Below are 23,864 nucleotides of genomic sequence, written 5' to 3'. Positions count from 1 at the left end.
TCTCAGACCACCCTCTGGCATCTCCCACCGGTTATAGGACACTACCGCTGCGGCAAGTGTTTTGTATGCCACCTAACACAGGATCAGAAAGAAGTATCCCTTAACGGCATCATGTGGAAGTATAAAACGTTTTCCAACTGTCTGACCAAATGGAGCGTTTACATGATCAAATGCCCGTGCAACCTACTATACATAGGCAAAAGCAAACGCGAAATTAGGCAAAGGATTTGCGAGCACAGGTCATGCCTCAAAAATACAATAGAAGACAAACCAATGGTGTCTCCTTTTGTCCAAAAACAACATAAAACACACAGAACTGAAAGCCAGAGGGGGAGACAGATTTAGAACTGAGAAAATTAGAGCAGAAATGGATACACCGCTTGGATACGGTGAAGAATGGGTTAAATGTGTCCATTGAGTGGAATTTGTTCTTCTGAATATCAATGGTGTTTATTCTGCAAGTCATTGTATTCCTGTAAGTCATCTGTTTCTCGGAAGAAAAAACCATGGCACCTTGACAACCATACTCTGTCATGTCATGGTCATGTTTTTGGTTTGATGTTTCACTTCATACGCCTTGGCCTGTCAAACCCAGTCAAGTGCTATATGTCCAATGTGTAACAAAATAATTTTCCCATCATGTTCAACCTGTGATTTAATATATGACAATCCATTACTTACCGTAAAAGCATTTCTGATGGTTGTATCTGCTTAGATTCACATGCTGTGCATAGGTCCGACATCCAGTGGTCACTGCGGAGTATTGCATTTTGTTTTTCGTAGTCGAAAAGGGGACGTCGACAAGGCGTGTCTGTAACACTATCCCTATAGTGACGTGCGTTGTACCCACAATCCCTCACGCGTCGAGGTCCCTCTGTTTGTATTTTTCTGCCCTGAGGGAGCCTTCTAGACGTGAGTGAGTACAGAAAAGAGAGATATAAAAGGAAGTCTATGTTCCTTCCATCCGAGCGGGGAGGAAGGGTGGGCGCATGTGAATCTAAGCAGATACAACCATCAGAAATGCTTTTACGGTAAGTAATGCATTGTCTTCTGATGTTTGTTAATCTGCTTAGAATCACATGCTGTGCATAGACTAGCGAGCAGTACCCGGAGTTGGCGGTGGGTTATGAGAAGGAACAGTAGAGAAAAGATGTCTTAATACTGCCTGTCCCACCTGGGAGTCAGATCTTGAGTGTGCATCTAGACAGTAGTGTTTTGTAAAGGTGTGCACAGAACTCCAGGTAGCCGCTTTGCAGATGGACCCAAGGGGAACATTTGCAATGAATGCTATGGATGCCCCAGTGCCTCGAGTGGAATGTGCTCTTGGCTTGAAGGGTAGTTCTCTCTTAGCAAGAGTGTAACAGAGAGTGATGCATTGTACAATCCATCTAGATATAGTGGACTTAGAGACTGCATCTCCTTCTCTTCCTGCTGCCACCGAGACAAAGAACTGATTAGTCTTTCTCAGTGATCTGGTTCTTTCCATGTAGAACATGACAGCTCTGCGTACATCTAGTGTATGCAGACTTTTTTCTCCCAAGTTGGAAGGGTTTTGAAAGAACGTTGGTAGTTCTATAGATTGGTTTACATGAAATTTAGAGATGAATTTTGGTGCAAACCTTGGGTGTGTGCGAAGAACCACCTTATCCTTGTGAACTGATACGAAGGGGTCTAATACAGAAAGAGCCTGTAGTTCACTTACTCTCCTAATGGAGGTGATAGCTATTAGGAAAGCAGTCTTAAGAGTGAGGTATTTAAGAGTTGCCTTGTGCATGGGTTCGAAAGGAGTGCCCATGAGTCTAGAAAGTACCACGTTTAAGTCCCATCCGGGAGCTGGGCTAGCTATTGGGGGGTGTATTCTCTTTACCCCTTCCATGAAGGCCTTTATAACTGGTATCTTCCACCACGACACTTTAAGTTGGGAAGTGGTGTATGCAGAAAGTGCCGCTAGGTGGACTTTAATGGAATTGAACACTAGACCTGAATCCAGTAAATGGGTCAAGTACAGAATAATGTTAGTGGCAGAGCAGTCAACCGGGTTGATGTTCTTACTTCTACACCAGATGACAAATCTTTTCCACTTGCTAGAATAGCAGTGGCGAGTATTAGGTTTTCTGGCTTCCCTGAGGATGTCCATACATCTCTGAGGGAGATGTAAATGTCCAAATTCTATGATCTCAGGAGCCAGGCTGCTAAGTTCATGGTCTGAGGGCATGGATGCAGTGTCCTGCCCTTGTCTTGTGACAGCATGTTGTACGGGCAAGGAAGTTTCATTGGGGGAGATAGGGACATCTCCATCAAGTGAGCGAACCATGGCTGCCGGGCCCACATTGGGGCCACTAGTATCATGGTCACCTGCTCTTGGTGCATCTTGTGCACCACCTTGTTGAGGAGGGGAGTCGGGGGAAAGGCGTAAATAAATTTCCCTGACCATTGAATCAACAGACCGTTCCCCTTGGACTGGTTCTGGGGGTACCTGGAGGCGTAACTTTGGCATTGTGAGTTCTCCAGGGTTGCGAACAGGTCTATTTCCGGGAAACCCCATTGCGTGAAGACGTTTAAGACGATGTCTTCTTGCAATTGCCATTCGTACTCTTTGGGTAGGGGGAAGTCTCTGCTGAGTTTGTCTGCTAGCAGATTGAGTTCCCCTGGTACATGTTGTGATAGTAGGAACATGTTGTGTTTGAGAGCCCACTTCCATATATTCTGGGACAGCTTGGACAGTCCTGGAGAGTGAGTGCCCCCTTGCTTGTTGAGATAGTACATGGCTGTGGTGCTGTCTGTGAGGACCATCACTGTCTTTCCTTGTAAGTGTTCCTGAAAGGCTTTCAGTGCTTTGAACACTGCTAATAGTTCCAGTAGGTTTATATGTTTGGATGCTAAGCTCGGAGTCCACACTCCGTGAGCAGTCTGATGGGATAGGTGAGCCCCCCATCCTGTAAGGGATGCGTCTGTGGTTAGAGTGGCTTCCACTGCGAGTGTGGCAAAAGTTTTCCCTAATAACAGGTTTTCCTTTGTCCACCACCATAGCGAGAGAACCAAGGCCTGCGAGACCACCACTAGATCATCCCATTGTCCGCTGGCCTGACACCACTGGCTGTAGAGCCACTCTTGCATTGGGCGCATGCGGTACCAAATAAATACATGACACCATCATCCCTAGCAAACGCATTGCTTTGCGTACCGTAACCTCTCGACCTGCCACATAATGGGGGATCTGAAACAGCATGTTTTGGACCCTCTCGTTGGAGCAGAAGACGAGGCCGTCCTTTGTTCGAATTAGAGCCCCTAGGAATTGTTTGATTTGGCTGGGGTCTAAGCTGGACTTCTTTTCGTTGATGGAGAAGCCCAGTTGGGACAAAAGGTCTACGGTCCTTTGGGTATTGGAGAAGCATGTTTCGTAAGAATCCTCTGTTATGAGCCAGTCGTCGAGGTACGGGTAAACCGGGATGGATAATCTGCGCAGGTGGGCCGCTGCCACTGCCAGTACTTTCGTGAATACCCTTGGTGCAGATGCTATCCCGAAGGGTAGTACTCTGAACTGGTAGTGTTTGTTCTCTATCTTGAACCTGAGGTATTTTCTGTGCGCTGGCAACATTAAAATATGAAAGTATGCATCTTTCATGTCTAGTGTTGTCATGTAATCCCCCTGTGATAACAGTGGGATTACATCCTGCAAGGTTACCATACGAAACTTTTGGGGTTTGACAAAATTGTTCGCTGGACGCAGATCTAATACAGGGCGCATGGTTAAATCCTTTTTGGGTACAAGGAAGTACACTGAATAAATACCTTCTGTTACCTGCGATAGGGGGACAGCCTCTATAGCTTCTTTTTTCAGTAGCTCTTCTACTTCTTGAAGAAGAATAGTGAGGTGTTCCGGTGTCATGCGCCGGTTCCGTGGGGGTCTGTATTTTGGGGAACCGTTGAATTCGATGCAGTATCCGTGGGCTATGGTGGATAATAACCAGCGGTCTGACGTTATTCCCTCCCATGCTGAAAGGAACGATGTTAGCCGGCCCCCTACCGGTGATGCATGGGAGGGGACCCGAATCTTTGGGTCATTTGTTGGTATTGGGCGTGGGGCCTTTTGGACTGGAACCGCGCCCTCTTCCTTTGCCACGACGTTGGCCTCTTTGACTGAACTGGGTGCTTTGGTTAGAGGGCCAGTTGGTAGCAGAGTAAAATTGTTGTTGGCTTTGCTGCTGGCGTTGGCCACGAAAGGAGCGTCTATTGCCATAGCTGCGTCTGTTAGGTGGCCTAGAAATTTGGTCAAGAGTCTTGATGGTATCAAACTCCTTCTTCGCATGTTCTAGGGCCTCATCAACTGCTTTTCCAAACAGATGTGTTTGCTCTATGGGCTTATTTATTAGGGAAGCCTGGGTTTCTGGCTTAAATCCCGAATTGCGCAGCCAGACATGGCGTTTGAGAAGTATTCCCTGAACCAGGGAACGTCCAGCTGTGTCTGCGGCATCCAAGGAGTTCTTTACGATGCCCTGGTTTACAAGAGTTCCCTCTGATATAGTAGCCAACAGGCGTGAACGCAGGGGTTCTGGTGCGTCCTCTGCTTCGCTGCGCAGCTTGCTCCACTGTGCATCTGCGTAGCTAGCTAATAGGGAATTGTTATTCGCAATCCTAGTTGAGAAGGCGGCGGAGGTCGTGATTCTCTTCCCAAGTGCATAGAGCTTCTTGCCCTCTTTGTCAGGTGGTGCCTCACTAGTAGATAGTGGTACCCCCGCTCTCTTTCTTGCGTTAGTAACTACCAGAGAGTCCGGAATAGAATGTCCCCTGATGTACAAAGGGTCAGAAGACGAAGGGCTGAAGAGCTTTTCTATCCGAGGGTTGACCCCTCTGACTAAGGCCGGATTGGAAAGGGAAGGAGTTATTCTTCTCCTTATAGAAGCCAGGAGCGGAATGGACTGACTGACCGGGGCTTTTTCTTTAATAACTTTTTCTACAAAGTCTATGTCCGGAAGAGTCTCCCCTGTGTCTATTTCAAAATGCGCTGCTGCCTTGCGCAATAGTGCATTAAGTGAAGGCTGGTCATCTATGGGGGAGGTGTTCCCAATAGGTGAGTCCTTGGGAGGAGAAGGGTGAAAGACATCAGGGTCCGAGTGCACTGATGGGGATTGCCAAGGCTGCACTGATGGGGAGTGCCAGGGCTGTGAGGTAGCTGTATCTTCCTCAAAAGCTCCTGCGCTAGTGTAAGGGTCTTCCTCAAACCTCTCCTCCTCATGTTCTTCCTCTCCACCTAAACACTCCTCATCTTCCTGGAGGTATTGCTCCTCTTCAGTGAGGTCATATGCATCTGTAGAAGGGGGAAACAGCCTAGGAATCTTGACCCTAGGGTCATCCTGGGTCCATTCTCTTGGTCTTTTGGGTGTGGGTGGGTTTTGGCTACCCAAAAACCTCTCCATCTTTTCCATACAAGAATGGAGTCTTTCCATGGTCTCATGGGGAACCCCTGAATAGTCTAGAGGGGGGAAATCGGTGTTATCACCTTCAAAACGCTTCGAACGCTCCCACAACGTCGACGAAAGGTTTCCGTCGCCCTCAGAAAAGCCCTCCGGTAGTTCCGAAGTGCCTTTAGATGAATGGGGCAGTTCCTGGCTACTCTTGTGCTTTTTCGGCGTTTCTATTTCCTTGGGTGCGGTATTCGACGTCTGTTTCGTCGTCCGCTTACGTTTATCCTCGGAAACAATTCTCGCCAGACTCTCGACGACAAGTTCGTCAGTCGAGGGTTCTGGAGTCGGCGTTGCCTGCGCTGCGCGTTGTTTTTCGACGGCCGCTCTATGGAGCGTTACGTCGGATGTTTTTGAGGTAGCGCCCGTGTTAGATGAAAGCCCAATCGCTGGTCGCGGCTGCGTTTGCGGGTGGGGCTTGAGACCCTTGCGGTCTGAGGTCGACGCTGGAGTGCCCTGCGTCCTTTTCGGCGCTGGTGGATCCTTCGTCCTCGACGAAGAAGAGCCGTGGGTTGTGTGCTTAGGCCTATGGGGTCTGTGTGCGTCCTTGTCGCCGGGGTGTTCATCCCCATAAGCAGGGCGTGAGCCGAGCCCGTCGGGGCCGGGGACGGACGTCGAGGAGCGCGAGCGCTCCTTCTGGGGGTTAATGACTTCCGTAATGGACGTCGAGTTATCACCCTCCTCGTCACTTTCTGTAACAGCGGCAGCGGGTGAGGAAACTGACTCCGACATAGCGTAGTCCGCCCACCTTTTAACTTTCTGTTCTTTAAGTGTTCTTGGTTTCAAGAGCTTACAGGCCGCGCAGCTGTCCTCTTTATGATCGAGGGGCAAGCAACGATTACAGAGCTTGTGTTTGTCCTTCCAAGTGTATTTGCCCCTACAGCGTGGGCAAAACTTAAAAGGTGTCCTCTCCATAGCTGAGGCAATAAAAACTGGTGATAACAACCCCAAGGGAAAGATAGGGGAGAAAGAAAGACATTCTCGACGAGAAGATAAAAGTTCGAACCCCCACTCTCCCTACTGTATGTTGGCCGGCGAGGCCTGGCCACGTGTTCGGCAGCGCCGAGGGATCTCCTCCGTCTCTTCCCCTCCGTCGAAAACTTGCACGGCGGAGAAACAGCTTCACAGCTAACGTCGAGGGGAGGGATCTTTACAATAAGTATATATTAAGGACCGAGGTCCGTAGTAATTGTTTTGCAATGTCTCTCTAGGAGCTCTGCGTAAGGCGACCATAAGCTGGGCGGAAAAAAACAATCTGAGGGACCTCGACGCGTGAGGGATGGTGGGTACAACGCACGTCACTATAGGGATAGTGTTACAGACACGCCTTGTCGACGTCCCCTTTTCGACTACGAAAAACAAAATGCAATACTCCGCAGTGACCACTGGATGTCGGACCTATGCACAGCATGTGATTCTAAGCAGATTAACAAAAATCAGAAATATATATATATATTGTTGTCCCGTCCATTTGGCACATGTGCAACACACCAAATAGCATATGAGACAGTAGAGATACCGGACATTCACCAGGTCCTCCCCCTTTCATCAGACATCCCTAGCAACCAAAGGGATAGGCACTGCCCACCATGGGGGTAGCGATTATTCAAATGGTCCAACACACCGTCCCCTTCACTACAAGCTGCGGCTCCTCCTGTCTAAATAGCTGAGGCCCTGTACGGACCAGTGACCCAGATCCATTACACTCCATTGAGTGACGAGTCCTTGCACAGCGACGCACTGGGCAGGCGCAGCTGCCCTAGACAGTGACACTACACGCGCACGCATGCGCCACTGATCCTTGGCCGCGGAGACACTACCTACACGTCCGCTTATAGTCAACGCGCTTGCGTGGAATCACGGCAACCGCTCCAGACACTACCAGGCACAGAGACAAGTAGACGCGGGTAAGCTGCTCTTCAGCGATCCCCAGGCCACTCAGCAATAACGCTTGATCGGCCCCCGGGGAGCACTCACAAATCATTTAAGTAGCAGTTTGACACGGTGCACAGCGACACGCACCTTTTTCACGGAGCTACTCAGCACGGAATCAATGTTCCCTGATGCTAGTCGTAGATCACAATCACGGCCGGCACGGTGTTCCCTGGAAATAACTGACAGTATTATCCCTGAGACTCATAGGATGATCACGAGTAGTTCACCAGTGGCCCCACCATTAATGGCCCCGCACGCACGTAATAGTGTAGTGTAGTGTACATGGCCATTTGACAACACTATCTGATAATCACTAATCCTCTTCTGCAGCTCCCTAGCGGACGACCAGATCTGATTCATACAGGATCCAATGATTGCAGGTGCACAGAAGGCGCCAGCAGCAAAGAACTTGAAAGTTCTTCAATACGCCTGTGACGCTGGTAAGCAATGGCTCAGGCAGGATCAAACACAGCATACTTTGCAGGTACTACAGTCCATGCAGAGATATACCCACTTCCTAATTTAAAATTTTAACCTTCTTACCTCTAGATGTTCCACTTCGGAGCACTTCAGTGACAATAGACAGCCCACTTCAACAGTCCTGAAGACGGCACTAGAACACCAGCTACCCACTAAGTGCCAGAATCACCATTTAGTGTCGACTAGATAGATGTGAAGTCGTGATGACCACATTCTAAGTCACCTGTTGTGTTCTAACCCACACTGTGCAAAAAACTAAATGCAAAAAATCAATGTATGAGGTTGTTGTAATAAGCCTTAAATATTGTGTATCCCCGGAAACTACAGGCAGGAAAAAGGTTATGTTAGCGGTGTGATGCTATTTTTAAACCATATGAAAATAAATATTTGCTAAATGTGCTACATGCAAATTGGGTAATCTCTTGTGTACAGACCACATGTTGCGATTTGTTAAAACGTATGCTAGATCCACACCGGGCAAGTGTCAGGCAGGTGGGGTAGCCTATGTCCTCCCTTACCTTATAATGTTACCCCTCATGACATAGGCCCCCCTCATCAAAAAAGAGGGTAAGCAACCCCAATATATCACAAAAATACCCTCAGCCAATCCTGCAGACACCTCCAAAACACCAGTGGGAGGCAGGATCTCTCAGCTTCTGAAGGAATGGCGGGGCATTACCTCAGATGCTTGGGCACTGGAAACAGTAGCCCAAAGTTACTATCTCCCCTTCCTAAAAAGGCCTCAGAATCATCCACCGGGAGACAACTCCGTCAAAACTCCAGATCCGCTACTGTTGCAGGAAATTTTAACCCTGCTAGAGAAAGGTTCCATAGAACTGGTACCTGGAGCGGAGAGGAACAGGGGTTGGTACTCCCCATATTTTCTCATTCCAAAAAAGGACGGAGGACTGAGACCCATCTTGGACTTGAGAAACTTGAACATGTTCCTCAGGAAGGAAAAGTTCAAGATGATGACTCTTTCTCAGATCCTTCAGGCTCTCCAACTCCAAGATTGGTTGGTATCATTGGACCTTCAGGATGCTTACTTGCATGTGCCAATCCATCCAAAGCACAGAAAGTACCCGAGGTTCGCAATTGGCAATTCTCATTATCAGTTTCGAGTTCTGCCATTCGGGTTGACCTCCGCCCGAGGGTTTTCACCAAACTGTTGGCGGTTGTGGCAGCGAGTCTCAGGAGAGGAGGTATTCACATATATCCCTACCTGGACGACTGGTTGATCAGAGCAAGTTCTCCAGAACAAGCTCAGGAACATCTTTTGATCACCTGCCACAACCATGGCCGGAGATAACAGTAGTGACGCGCGCCTCACTCACAGGGTGGGGAGCACACACCAACGATCTGACAATCAGCGGTCGTTGGTCTCCATCGGAGTCCAAACTACACATTAACCTTTTGGAGCTGAGGGCAATCAGACTAGCGCTGAAGGCCTTTCTGCCCTCTGTACAGGGAAAAATGTCCTGATAATGATGGACAATACAGTGGCAATGTACTACCTCAACAAGAGAGGAGGTGTAGGGTCACTACCACTGTGCAGAGAGGCAATGCAGCTCTGGTTCTGGGCAATGAAAGAAGGAATCTCTCTATCGGCAATTCACCTAGCCGGAGAGAAGAACACGGCGGCAGACGCTCTGAGCAGGCAGAGTTCAGTCTCCCACGAGTGGGAGTTGGCTCAGGAAGTCCTTCTGGAGATCTTCGCCCTTTGGGGAACCCCTCAAGTGGATCTGTTCGCCACCACGATCAATCGGAAGTGCAATCAGTACTGCTCAAGGGAATTTCATCAAAGAGGAGCTCCGGGAGACACATTCGTAGTGGAGTGGAAGTTTCCGCTGCTGTATGCGTTTCCCCCAGTCCCCGTGATTCCTCAAGTAATCAGGAGGTTGAGAAAGTTCAGGAAAACCATGATCCTAATTGCCCCGGATTGGGCCGGGAGGACGTGGTACCCAGACCTTCTAGACATGTACATCTGGCCTCCAATACAAATTCCGCAAAGAGAGGATCTTCTCTCGCAAGAGGAAGGTCGGGTTCTCCATCCAGAGGTCAAGACACTCCTTCACGCATAGTTTCTGAGAGGTTGAGATACAAGGATTAGGATCTTCCGGATGACGTAATGGAAGTCTTGCTTTCGGCCAGAAGGCCAGCAACAAGATCTTTGTATCGATGTCGCTGGAACAGGTTTAGTAACTGGTGCAAAGATAAGGATGTGGACCCTTTTCAATGTGGCACTCCAGTAGTGCCCCTTTTCTATTACATCTAGCCAATCTGGGGCTCCAGATAGGAACAATCATAGGATACCTTGCTGCGCTGTCCATTTTCAAGCAGTTTCATATTTCAAAATCCCAATAATAATTCAATTCTTAAGGACTTACTAACGTATACCCTCCAATACCTTTTCATGTCCCAATTTGGGACTTAAATTTAGTATTAAAATTCTTGACTTGCATACCTTTTGAGCCTCTGCACTCATGTCGATTGAGGCTTTTAACACTAAAAACTGTCCTTCTGTGGCCCTATCATCAGCCCGCAGGGTTAGTGAACTTCAGGCTCTCTCATGCAGACCACCATATACTATTTTTTATAAGGATAGTCCTTAAAGTTAAACCTTCATTCTTATCAAAGGTAGTTTCGGACTTCCATTTGTCACAAAAAATAGTACTACCAACTTTTTATCCTCCTCCTCATTTGGGCAAGGAAGAGGAGAGACTGCACAGACTAGATCCCAGGAGGGCTCTTAGTTTTTACATCTCAAGGATGTCTAAATTGCGACAAGATGACTAACTATTTGTGGGTTATACTGGTCATAAACTAGACTTATCTGTAACAAAACAGACCATATCCCGCTGGATAATCTTAGCCATAATTGAATGCTACAGATTAGCGGGAAAAGACCCACCAGATGGGCTTCGTGCCCATTCTACAAGGGGATTGCCTACTTCTGCGGCTCTAAAGAGGGGAGTCCCGGCAGCAGATATTTGTGCAGCTGCAACTTGGAAAACAATGCATACTTTTGTCAAGCATTAATGCTTGGATACTGCCTCCTCCAATGAGGGATTATTTGCCAAGGCAGTTCTGCATTCTGTTCACGAAAACTAACACTAGTACTCCCGCCTCCAAAATTGTCACTGCTATGGGAGTCTATCATAAGATGAGGAATACGTGGGAGGACACAATCCATTCGAAATATACATTCACCACAGGTGAAATATACATTAAAATACTTATTTAGCCAAGTAGGTAAAATGCAATAAATGATGGAACGAGGTCAGAAGTTAATTCCCTAGCTTTAGCAGTCCAAACCCTAAGAAGAATGGGGCCTTGTGCCCAAAAGTCACAGGAGCCACAATTTATCTCCCCTGAACGGAGTCTCTGCAGGTAAGTTGCAATTCATTTGTGTTGGCGATAGTTCATGAAGTTATTTAACAATTCTTACTAACATTTAAGTAAATGTGTTCTCATCTTTCAGATTACTCTAGACAGGTTCAACAACCAAACGGTGATTGGAATGGAATTCAGGAGACAAAGGAACTTATTCCCAATGTTATCCTTTGGAGGACAGGGGGGACAGATGCACTGCGTTTACTTACCGCCCTTACTCCGATTCTTCCTGATGACTTTGTGGATCGTCTGGGTGGTTGCTGAGGGCTCAATCTTATGCTGTTGCTTCTGGTGAGTGGTGGCCAGGAGTTACGGTTTTGAGGATTCTTCCGGTTTGGTGCAGCTGCAAGATGCAACCTCTGTTGATGAAGAAATGCAAGAAATGCTGATGCAGACCTCCTCAGGACACTTCACTTGTTGAAGAAAGGTCAGTTCCAGCGACAATCTCTGCACAAAGGCGACGACAGGCATCTTTCCAGATGAGGTTACTGAAGCTGCTTCAGGACAGGATCCCTTGATGCTGGGACACTGAAATTCGGGGAGAAGGCGACTTGTAGTACAAACTGGCGACCACTGAAGTTCCGGAGTTAAACGCGGAACAGCAAAGCTTCTGGCAAGGTAGCCCACAAGAGAGCTAGTCAGTCTACTGGGAAGTCAAGGGACACTTCCAAAGGCTCAGACGGGCAGGATCCTTGAGAAGGTGTTGAGACTAGTTGGCCCCACTAGTCCAGGGGCTGAAGCACCAGTGTCTTTGGGGAACAGGTAGTGAAACAGCGCTCTACCAGGCAGGACAGGGGAAGGGATGCTGGGCCAATTCAGAAGTCTTCTTGGGATCTTCAGCCGGCTGTTCTTCGAGGGATTCTTGGCTCCAACGATGATCTGAAGAAATGGCTGCAGAGGTCCTTATCCAAAATCCAAGCTGGAAGTTAGTCCAAGCCCACCAGTGGTACGGTTCTGCACCATTCAAACAGGCAGTAATTTTCCAATCACGGACAACTATTGGTTTCACATTTGCCCCTCACCTAGACTTTCTGGCACCAAGGATGTGGCCCACCACATTCCTGGGCCACACACAACAAAGGCATCACTAGCCTGCGAAAGCAACAGCTATCCCGGGCAAGTGCATGACCTTATAAGGGATTTCCTGACCTGGAAAGGCAGAAAGATGGGCCAAACTACAATATGGCCAAAGAAGCAAGCTAAAGTCTCGTGGCAAGGCCATGTTGGAGCACTAACCACGTTTACTAGTCAAACGCAGTGAATGCGAGTAATAATGCAGCAATTGTAAAAACGTATCCCAAGTGTAAACACTAGGGTGAGAGTATCCCAATTGACCTGCACTGTAAGTTGCTTTGTGCAATGTAAAAGAAAGTATAAGAATTAAAAAGGGAAACATACTTTCCCAGTACGGATAGTCTACAGGACTGGTCAGTTTCCTCATAACAAAGAGCAAAATTACAGGGAAGTGAAGCTGAAGGCTTTACTTCCCTTCAAAAAGTCAGAATATGTTTAAAAACAGAGCAAAAAGAATGGGGGTTCATAGAAACTATGGAGGAAAAGTTGCAAAAAGATAAATCTTTCCTAACAGTATACAAAGACGAAGCCAGAGTACGTACCTCCCAAGTAGGGGATAAGATAATGGCCCTGCTCCCAACCACAAAGACAAAACTCTGAGAAAGATGGTATGGGCCCTATATCCTTCACAGAAGTGGTCTCAGTGCTAACCCATAAGTCCATTCCAGCTGCATCACATCAATAAACTAAAAAGCTAAAAGGAAAAAAGCCACCCGCAACTACTCTGGTTATATGCCAACAACTAAAGGGAGAAACCCCCCCTTACCCACTGAGGTCCAGGAAGTATCCATACCAATGGGGATATCCACAACCCAGCATCAATAATTGTTCCAATTGATTGACAGTCATGCCAGTGTGATCTCCCCTCCGCCACCATCGCATCACATCACATCACATCACATCACATTGCATCCTCACCTCACCACACCTAGGATGACGGCGAACCCCAATTGGTGGGTGCAGCATCTCACACATCTTCGCAGCACACAGCCAACATCCTAACACCGGCAACGCGAGGAAACGGTGTAGCAAAGTCTACACACTATTGAGAAAAGGAGGCCTTGTTAATGAGGCTCCCACATTCTTACCAGAGATATTAAGATTGAAGGCCTTATGGAACAGGGACTCTCCAGCTCCTCAGAAACTCTTCCAATTTCATTGCCAGAGATGCTTCCAGAAAAGGCTGCGGTGCTGACAACCCGTTTTTGAAGCCTCCCTAAAAACTCCCTCTGACGCTCCTCCTTGAACTAGGTAAGTGATTGGACAGGGTGAGTGGCCAATCCTGGGAGGGGGTGGGGTAATTGAGGAGGTGTTCGAGTGTGTAGGTGTGGGTTAGTAGTTGGGTGAGGACAGGAGACAAACGTGGACTTCCAAGAGACCAGAAGAGGCGAGAGCGACTGGAGTGCAGAGGCTATTGTTAAAGAGGATGCAAAATAAATAAAAATGCAAAATACATAAATAAAGGAGGTCTGTGGCGCGTTTGTGTGAGAGAGAGAGCAGAGTGCGAGTATTAGAGGTAGTGTAGGAGAGTTGGCAGAGTGGAATAGTACCAGGAGCGGAGGTAGCAGTAGTAGTAGTTGTTGGGAGTAGCGATAAAAGGACATTAGTGGTAGAGTGGGAGTTAGTAGAAGAAGGTTGAGCAGGGCACCATATCCTTGGAGGTCCCAGAGGGTTGAACAGGGGCTAGTAGAGGGCGAGCAGAACACCATATCCTCGGGTTCTTTAACAGTGAGCGGTGTGCAGGGCACAAGATCCCAGAGTATCTTGGAGCAGTAAAGGCAGTAGAGAGGAAGTGTTAGTAGGGAAAAGGGAACGGTAGTAGAGCGGGAAGAGCGACAGTTAGTTGGAGAGGGAGAGGGGTAATTGGCATTAAGTGAGATAGAAATGATAATGAGGGGAATAACCAGAGGTGGGGAAGTAGAGTGAGAGGAAGGGGGGAAAGGAACCAAGGTAGAGGGATAGTTGAAAGTACAAGCATCAGTAAAGAATAGGAGCGGGAAAGAAAGTAAGAACAAAGGGTGGAGGTTAAAAGGCGGAGTGAGAGATTGGAGGGGCAGTAACATGGTGGGAGGAGAATAGATTAAGGGATCAGTACAGGAAAGTGTCGGGTGTGAGAGAAGTGAGTGACACGAGGCGAAAGAAGGCACCATTCCCTATTCCCTGAGTTCTAACCAATGATAGGAAAGGGAAAGCTAGCAGTTCCATAGGGAGTCAGGCAGCCAACATCTTAGGGTAAACACCTGATAAGTAGAGAAGTGAAAGACAGATGGGGGTTACCGATTAGAAGCGACTAAGAGCCCAGTAGGGACGTCTGGTGCTGGGAGGTAGTTCCAGGCCCGGGGAAGTTGAGAGAGGAAAGGGACAGCCCTAACGCCAATCATCCCCAGTCCTTTAGACCGTAAAAAATAAATCAGGAACAGAAGCAACCATTCTGACCATTATGTTTTCAAATAAACACCCTTGGACTTTTTACAAGTCAGAGTGGTTATTTGTGATGGGACAACCCGTCACACCTGGAAGAGTGAAGGGGTAGTTTCAAAAGCTCCAAATACCCACTGGAAAAGTTTGATGACTCAAGCTCCATAAAATACTGAAGGTTTGCAAATGGATATCCCAAAAGGAATTGAAGAAGATGCTTGACCTTGGGGTCATTGAGAAGTCATACAGTGAGTGGCCCTCACTCGTTGTCCTTGTTCCAAAACCTGATAACACGTGGCGATTTTGCATCAACTTCCAACGGTTGAATGAAATCTCATGGTCGATGCCTATCCCATGCCACGAATCAACAATTTGGTGGTGACCCTCCGTAAAGCATGATTCTTCTCAACTTAACAAAGGGGTACTAGCAAGGATAAAGAGACCAAACTACTACCTGACTCATCAACAATTCATATTAGCAACATACCAGGCTCCCTTAGTTTGGATGGCCAGGATTAAGGATACAAACCCTTGCATCTTGAAATGGTTCCTGGCCCTAGAACCTTAATATTTTTAAGGTGGAGCATCGGCCCGGTGTCAAATAGGCTAAGTTGTGAAATCTGTTATGGGTTGTTGTTTATTGGTCCGCAGGTACACATCAGGTAAGTCACATAAGTAGGTTCCTGGACAAAAGACACTGGCATATCCATACCTTCCAGCTGCAAGATGTAACTGCCACAAATAGAATCCCCAGCAGTCACCTACACACAGCATTCCACCATGAGCTCACCACATTCCAATGCACCTCACTATATTCCCCCATGCATAGTAATTGCACCTCCAGAGCAAGACTACGACACACCACCTGCCGTTACACAATCAAACAAAAGGAGCATAAACAGCAAAGGACCTAAAGAAGCTCTGCAAAGCTGACCCAAACGAAAATCACAACCTCTCTCTCCCTCCGTTAATATTCCACCAACCACACAAAGAAGCAAAATCCAACACCAGGACCTGCCACACACACAACACACCCATTCCAGTTCACCCAACAATGACAAGGATAAGCCCTCTCACAGAACTAACCATGTGGCCACCACGCAAAGCCAATGAAAGAACCAACAATAGGTAAACACAAATAGGTGGACCCGCAACTGCAACCAGAAGGAACCATGCTAAACCCACAGGGCAACAAAATAAAAAGCAACTGTGCAGCATGGAACACACAAGACAAAATGGACCAACCCTACAGCGCAGTAAACAGGACAAAATGCTGCTGCAGAAAACCCTTACGATAACATAAGAGGCATCAAAAGTATTGACTAACCATTCTAGCACTTCACTGCAAAAAAACGTAAACGGCACAGAACCCCACTGCAACTGTTACCATGAACCAACTACTAAAAGGCAAAACGCAATCCAACGTCAGTAAACGCAGCCCCTCCCTGCATTCCGAAACAGAAAATAAAATACTAAAACCATAACTCCAACACATAAAGCAAATCCCACAATGGGACTCCCATTAAGCAGGCAAACAGAAAGTAGCATGAAAAATGCTAAGCACACAAAACAACCCAAACAAGTTCATGACCTAAGCATGACGTCGGAGTGATGCTGGAAATGCATCGGAGGGACAGGGCCTCCGTATCCTTGTCCTTTACTGCTATTTATCGTGTGTTCTGTCGTGTTTTCCGTGCAGGAGTTCATGTGGGACTCCTGGCGGTGCAGCTCTCTTTTGGTTTGGTGAACAGACCCATGGGGTACCCTTATGGCACCCATGGGTAGGGAAGCAACCCTGTGCCCCCAGTGTATGTTTTTGGGCACCTATGTGTGACCACAGAGCAGGGTACAGGCTGGTGGCAGCTCCGTGCTGAAATGACTGGTGCCCTGAGCGTCCTCCATTTTGGGATGCCCGGGCCCTGTCATTGGAATCGGTAGATTCCTGATGTAGACAAAATGGCCCCCATGGCCTCTTGCCTTCCATCACCTGTTACCTCGATCTTCCCGAAGTCCTGGGAAGACCTGCCTCTGTCCCTTCCCCCTGACTGGCTGTTGGGTGGACGTTACGTATATGGTAGTATGGAGAAATGCCGACCAGACTGGCAGGAGCCTTCTCAACGACCGTATGTTGTGGGTATGCCTGTGGGTGGGACCTGGGTGAATGGAGTGTGTGACGAATATGCATTCTATGTTGTGGGTGTCTAGTATCTGGTGGTTGACAATGACTGAGACAGCCCTGCCCGAAACCGGAATGAAAGCAGTAGGGAGTGTTGAATTGCTCGGTACATGTCCCAATACACATAACTTGTTGTGAGTGTCTGGAGAGAAGTGAATGGCCTGAATGCACCATGTGGCTGATTGGCTGGCTGCCTGCATGAATGCCCGTAGTCTTAATTGGATGCTTGAGTGTGACCCAGCAGAATGAATGGGAGATCAACAGTATATCTGGGGACCTCTCACTGCTAGGAATCGTGTTCAGAAGCTGAAGTCCACTACGACGAGTAACTGCAGCTTGACCTTGAAGCCCTGCCGGAAGAGAAGAATTGCAGTTGCTCTCACTTAACAATCTGAAAGCTGTTGTGCCTCCAAGAACTGGCCCAGAGAGGACCGGGTAAGGCGCCCTCTTCCTGAGCTACGAGGGACCATCGTGCACCAGCTGACCTTTGCCTTAGCTCCCCGGTAGACAGACCTTCAACAGACTGCCGACCCGATATGGGGACTGCTGCAGAACTCCAAGGAGAAGGAGCATCCGCCGGTGGATTTCCCGCCACCCAAAGACCACAGAGACGCCGACAACTCGACGCCCTTGCTGGGCCACAGTTCTTCAAACTCTTTGCGGTCCAGAACTATCTACACCGAGGTGACGCACACGCCTCTTCCTTGCAGGACGTTTACTCTTCCCTGTCAACGAGCACCGCTAGGAACGACGCAGCCACTTCACCGTTGTAGCTCGACCTGTTCTCCGTCGGATGTTCGACGACCCGTGACTCCTGCCTGAAAGGGAGGACACTCAAGAAGGGCAGTCTATTCCCCGACGAGGAACGCTACAACGCCAGGTACTTTGGGGTTGCAGAACTATTGGGAAGTCTAGTGTGAAGAATATATGGACTGGGCTTGTATCTTTATTCTACAGGTTGCCCAGGTTGGGGGGGGGATCTCCACACAGAACTGTTTAACGTTAGTGACCAGTAGTCTGCCAATTGTTCAACCATCTTCCTTTCCTTCCTCTCTCTACTGCTGGTTTCCTCTTTATTTTGATCTGTGTGTCATTCTGACCGTATGCACTTTTATGATCTGATAACGTTAGTGGTACCACTTTAGAACTGTATATATTTACCATTGTTGATTTCTGAGCACAAAGTGAGTTATCGTGATAGTGTACATCACCTTGAATATTAATTATATAACCAATATAGTATGTGGACATTCCTTTGTGGGTGCTTGGGGACTACACTGTACTTAAGAACTTAAGAACCAGCCTGCATTACCTCCTGAGAAGCTAGGCCTTGATTGCTCGACTATGTTAACAATAATCGAGAATCTTGGCAGGGTTCCTCTGTGCCTCTCCTCTACCAGATAGAGAGCGGAAGTACAGGCATCCCCCTCCAGTCTTTACAGTCATGCAAAGAAGATTAGGGGAATAATTGCTTGACACGAGACACAAAAATACCTACCCAGCAGCACCTAAATGCAATAACACTCAGAATCCACCCGGCCACCCTGAACCCCGGCAGCAATTTGTGGCAAAAACACTGACACACTCAGTACCCACCCAGCCATTCCAAGAAATACCAAATATCCACCAGGGAAAAGTCCCCTACGAACAATACACAAAACATGGAACCACATGTAATATGCTTTGCCCAAAACATGACACCTCAAACAAAACAAAAAAAACGTAAACGAAAACAGAGGTCCAATGCAGAACCCTTGCATCCCTGGACCCACATGCGCATAAAAGTACCAAAACCAGTCCCATGCACCCCACACCCTCATGTCCACAAAAAATCCTGTGCCTCCCAGCACCCACTTGTCCATGTAGCTCCCTGAAAGGAAAACACATATCCAACACCATGTCCCAAATCACCTCCCCATTTGCAGTTAAAATGTCCAAGAGATTTCCTTGTGCACCCCCACACCCTCAAGTCAAAAGAGACATTGCCCATGGTTACCCGACATCCTAAAATACATTCTAAACCAAGAAGGCCACAAACATGAACACAAACAGCATTTTAAAATGACACGCCTTTGACAAACATCAGCCTATGCCAAACCCAGATAACCTAAAGCCCCCGGGACCACACACCAAAAAACAACCACAACACCCTGAGCTATTCCTCATCCGTACCGCTGAGATCCTTCAGTTGCATGTAGAACTCCCAAAGATCTGGGTCAAATTCCCTCATATTTCCCACAGATCTATTACAGGGTGGGGAAACATATCCCCCGTGCAGACCCTTTGCTGCGCACACGACACACTCCTCGATACACCAAATTGGCCGACACCACACAGCAGCTATTAGCTGTGCTGAACCCATCGACATCAGCCCGCTGTCCCTTGCCCCTGGAAGTTGAGAAGGAAATACCTTCAATGGAGTTCTGAGGCACACAACGAACCAGTGCCATAAGCGTTCTCCTCCCTCCTTTCAAAAAACACGCCCTGCTGCAGACTATCCGACACCCCGGGCTGCGCCGAACACTCCTCTGTGATGTCCCTGGAGCGCCATCTCAGTTGTACCCGGTGCCTTTCACTAGCCACGAACCGGTCCGCACAACACTCTCCATAACTGCATCAAGTCACCTGACTGGAACGCCGGCTGAGTGCAGACACTCTAGCACCAGCTGACGTCATTAGTATGTCTCTACCCGGGGACCAAGTAACGCCATCAGGGGTCCGCAACGCATACTCCCGGCACCAGCAAAGGCACGACAACAGTTGCATCCGGAAACTCGTTGGAATATACTGTGGCGTCCCCCGGACCTCCTGCCGCCGCAGTTGAGGAGACTCCTGACACCGCAGCCACACCGGGGCCCCAAGTCGCTCCTGCGCCACCTAGCTATCTGTTGGATTGTTGCTTCTGGCCCCGCCCGGGTTGGCAGACCTGCGGTACCACCACACACTGCCCGGCAAGGTCCCTGCCTCCAGCTGGCACCTTATGTGGATGACTGGGGTGCAGTGCCTGTCCCCTAATGCTCCCTCTGCCACAGCTCCGCTTCCTGGCTCCTGCTTCAGCATACTTTTGAAGTCATCCTCGTCGCCAGTCGCCAAAATGTTGTGGGTTTGTTGGGTATGAAGTCACCGATGCCCAAGCTCTTTAAGCTAAGTTTATTGGTCCGCAGTAACACATCAGGTAAATCACATAAGTTGGTTCCTGGACATAGGATATTGACACATCCACACCTTCCAGCACCAAGATGTAACTGCCATACATAGAATCCCCAGCAGTCACCCACACACAGCATTCCATCATGAACTCACAACATTCCAGCGCCTCACTACATTCCCCATGCATAGTGCTTGCACCTCCAGAGCAAGACTACTACGAAATCCATACATGCTGTAGTAGTTCAAAAGTGCACAGCAACATGGGGAGCAGAGACACCCAAGTAGTAGAGGAGATGCAAGGAAGCAGCACAAGCCAGACAGCAGAAGCAACATTTCCTCATGAAGTCAAGATGGTTGCAGGTGCTTAGGTAAATTCAAGAAGCTGTGGTTTGCATAACTGTCAATTAACGCCATTATGTGATCTAACAATCCCAGAATCACACACAATAAGGAACAAAAGTGAAGGCATGGCTTTTAAAAGGCCAGAGTGAGGACTAGGTAGAACAAAAAGCCCTACTAGAGCTGGCAGCACAGAGAGGGTGTGAGAGAGACACAAATCCCAGGCTTGCCTAAAGAGAGCCTGCATTGGAACTACAGACTCAGGAACAGAGGTCTTGAAAGTCCTGGGTGAAAATCAAAGGCTGGCCAAACTGCTGACACTAAAACTCCAAAGAGCTGAACCAACTGATAATTCTGAAGGGACTAAAACTGCTTACCAGCGAGAAGGGCACTAGAACACTTACTGATGAGAAGGACATGATGTGCCTCACAAGTTTGAAGGGGGCTATAACCCTTGTTATTGGGAAGGGCACAACAAAGCCTTACAGAAACAGTAGAAATACATGTTATGGAGTTTTGGTGGGAAAGTTAAAAAGTTACTTTAACAGTGTGCAAAAAAAATAGACGCACCGAGTTACAAAATTTAATTTGGTTTTATTTTGTAGTGTTTAAATAACAAGGTTGTCTTCATTGGTTAAGTATTTAATTACAAACTTGGTTAAACTGCAATAGGTTTAGCATGAGCATGCATTAGCAGTCATGTAAAAGTAAACTATTTATCTATGAAAGGGAAATCATATTTCCCTGTTTTAGCTTTCCCTCTGGTGTGTTAAATAGGATTTTGCTTCAAAAAAGGACCCCCCAGAAAGGACTTTTTTTTAAATAGAAAACCTGCATGGAAATTGCTTTGCGGTTTCCCCGTCTGCTTGTGAAGTCAGAATGGTAAGAATACAGTCAATACCATTACTTGTTGACTGTGCTCTGAAAATTCTGATTGGTTGGGAGAACCTTTACTAGTGTGAAGGGCACTATATGCCTTGAGAATGAGAAGGGCATGATATCCCTTAGCAGCAAGAGGGTTGTTATATTACTTGTGGTTGAAATATAGCCTAAAAGAGAAAGAAGTGGGCCAGACACTATCATCTTAGCAGGATTACAAATAGGAAGCTGGGCATTATAACCATGTAAAAGGTGAAATGTGGGTACGGTGCACTTTAAAGAAGCTTCTCCAGGCTATACCCTTAGAGCTGTAAATTCAGACAAGAAGGGGATCTAGGAACTATATGATCCAAGAAGTGGTTGGGTGCAACCCTCGTGATTGTAATAGTGAAGAAAAAGCAGGTGGACACTATACCAGTGAGTGTTTGGAGAGTAGAGATCTGAGGGAGAACAAAATCCCTTTTAGAGCGAGATCCCTGGCACTTTATAGTTTAACCCAGGGTCTGCATTCTGCTGCTCTTCTGATGATTTGGACTATGATTCCCATGATGCCTCAGCATTGTCTAAATTGGCTAGGGAAGATGCGAGTTGCAGTCCAATACATCTGGTGAGCCAAAGGTGGCAGACCACTTGTTTAACCAATTCTGACACCTTTTTGCTTAGGAAAATCTCAGAGGGCCAACCCTGGTTTTGTTGTAGAGTGGCTACGCGTATCCACCATAGGCGTTTCCCACAGTATAACACACGTTATAGTTTAATCCATCCTATTACCTTTGGTTTATACATTTCCCAAGAGGATAACTGTTTTGTTGAATAAAATAAGGTAAACACCATACTTTTGTATCATGTGTTTTCGCAGTCCACCAGAGGTGCAAGAGTGAAAGCTCTCTTTCTTGCTTCCATCTCCCTATTTCCCACTCTTTTACTCTCACACACATATTGTGCAGACAGCAGGAGCACAAGCTTCCCTCGCAAAGACCAGGCACAGCAAGGCCTGCAACAGCAGAAACCTCCCACTTGTCTTTGCCACTGAGGACTAAAACAACGGATGCCCCTATAACTTGCTGTGAGGAGGGAAGTAGGAGAAGGGACCCCAAGGGAGCCGGACCGGGCCTGATGTAGGGCGCTCGGGGAACGGCAGAGCAGGCAGTGCCTGCTCCGCCGAGGTCTGCGCAGTCACGGGACACAGGGGAGGTGCCGCCGCGGGCGGCGCTGGCGGGGAGCGCCGGAGAGGGGCCACAGACAACAGGGATGCCTTGCCGGCGTTCCGCAACGGGACCGCCTGCGCTGCCGGAGCGCCGGCCCCTCTCACAGGGGCCTGGGACACTGGCGCTGCGGCAGAGCAGTCCAAAGGCGGGGATGCCTTGCCGGCATTCCACGGCGGGGCTGCCCGCGCTGCCGCAGCGTCGACCCCCCCTCCCAGGGACCCGGGACACTGGCGCCGCGGCAGAGCAGCCAGAGGCACACCGCATCGGCGGGACACGGCCTGACACCTCACCCTCCGGCGTTGAGCGGCGGCGACGGAGCCTGGGGAAACAAGAGCTAGGCTCAGGCCGACCGCTCAGCGTCGGAGAAACTCATTATAATCGGGGGAGCGAGGTCAAGGGTGTAAACAATAGAACCCCCTCCTTACCTGAAGAGGCTGGTGACGCAGGACCTCACACGAGACGAGCAACCAATGAAGCACCATGTTGTGAGTGCGGGGCCTATGGGAAAAACGCACGTCAAGCACTGCTCAGGTGCAATGGCAGCGGGGGGGGGGGCTGGAAACATGGAAGGAGAGCTGGAACCAATCAGCAGAAGGAAGGGAGGAGGAAGGGAGAGGGCAGCTCTATTTCTAGAGGGAGGGCTCCTTGAGGCCCTACCAATCAGAGGGGGGGCGGGAGTGTCCTTGATTGGCCCTTTTTCCCTCCTAGGACCGGGTATAAAAGGGACTGGCCTAATGGCAGTAGTGTTGCTTTTTGCAGGGAGAAGGAGAGGAGAGTGGAAGCAACTGGTGGGCCTATCCAGGTCAGAGCGAATAGGAGACACTTCACAAGGAGAGCAAGGCCTGGTTGTTTCCCACCGTGAAGTAACTGTGGGACTACCGGGAACCCAACCTTAGTGGTTAACACAGAACATGTAACCAGTGTTTAATAATGTTCTCTCAGCATCAACCTCGACTACTGTTCTGATTCTCACACTTGCTAAGAGTGCAAATATGGCAACATTTACAAAAGGCAGTCCTACATTTTGTGATATAGAGATAAACAGACTTTAAAGAAAGATAATGACTGCCAGGTCTAAATACCGTAGACCCAGTATCCGGCACTAACTTTGTTCTTACATTATCCATGTCGTTAATAGGTCTACAAAAATATCATCATTAAAACTCTTATCACAACTATTATTAACAAAACACAGTCCTATGCCTTCTGTGCTGTTCTTTGCAAATTAAATTCTTACACAAATAAAGGCACATTTGAAAAGCAAACCCAAGAATATAATGTATAAACCCAAATGTATACCTTTTGAATGATTTGAAAGAAGGTAATCCACTTCAGGTCCATCTGAGGAAA

The 23,864-nt window shown here is 48.1% G+C and overlaps 1 protein-coding gene across 1 annotated transcript in view; it reads right to left on the bottom strand.

The window, feature by feature from the left end:
* The window catches only part of LTN1 (listerin E3 ubiquitin protein ligase 1), a 1,629,727-nt gene that overhangs the window by 1,202,364 nt on the left and 403,499 nt on the right, over positions 1–23,864 (bottom strand). The window contains exon 11 of the mRNA XM_069636371.1: positions 23,814–23,855. Coding sequence (XP_069492472.1) covers positions 23,814–23,855 — 42 coding nt within the window. The remainder of the gene's footprint in view (positions 1–23,813; positions 23,856–23,864) is intronic.

This window comes from Ambystoma mexicanum, chromosome 7p (genome assembly GCF_040938575.1).
Source record: "Ambystoma mexicanum isolate Mex_15411 chromosome 7p, UKY_AmexF1_1, whole genome shotgun sequence".
NCBI lineage: Eukaryota > Metazoa > Chordata > Amphibia > Caudata > Ambystomatidae > Ambystoma > Ambystoma mexicanum.
This window is presented reverse-complemented; position numbering and strand designations above follow the sequence as displayed.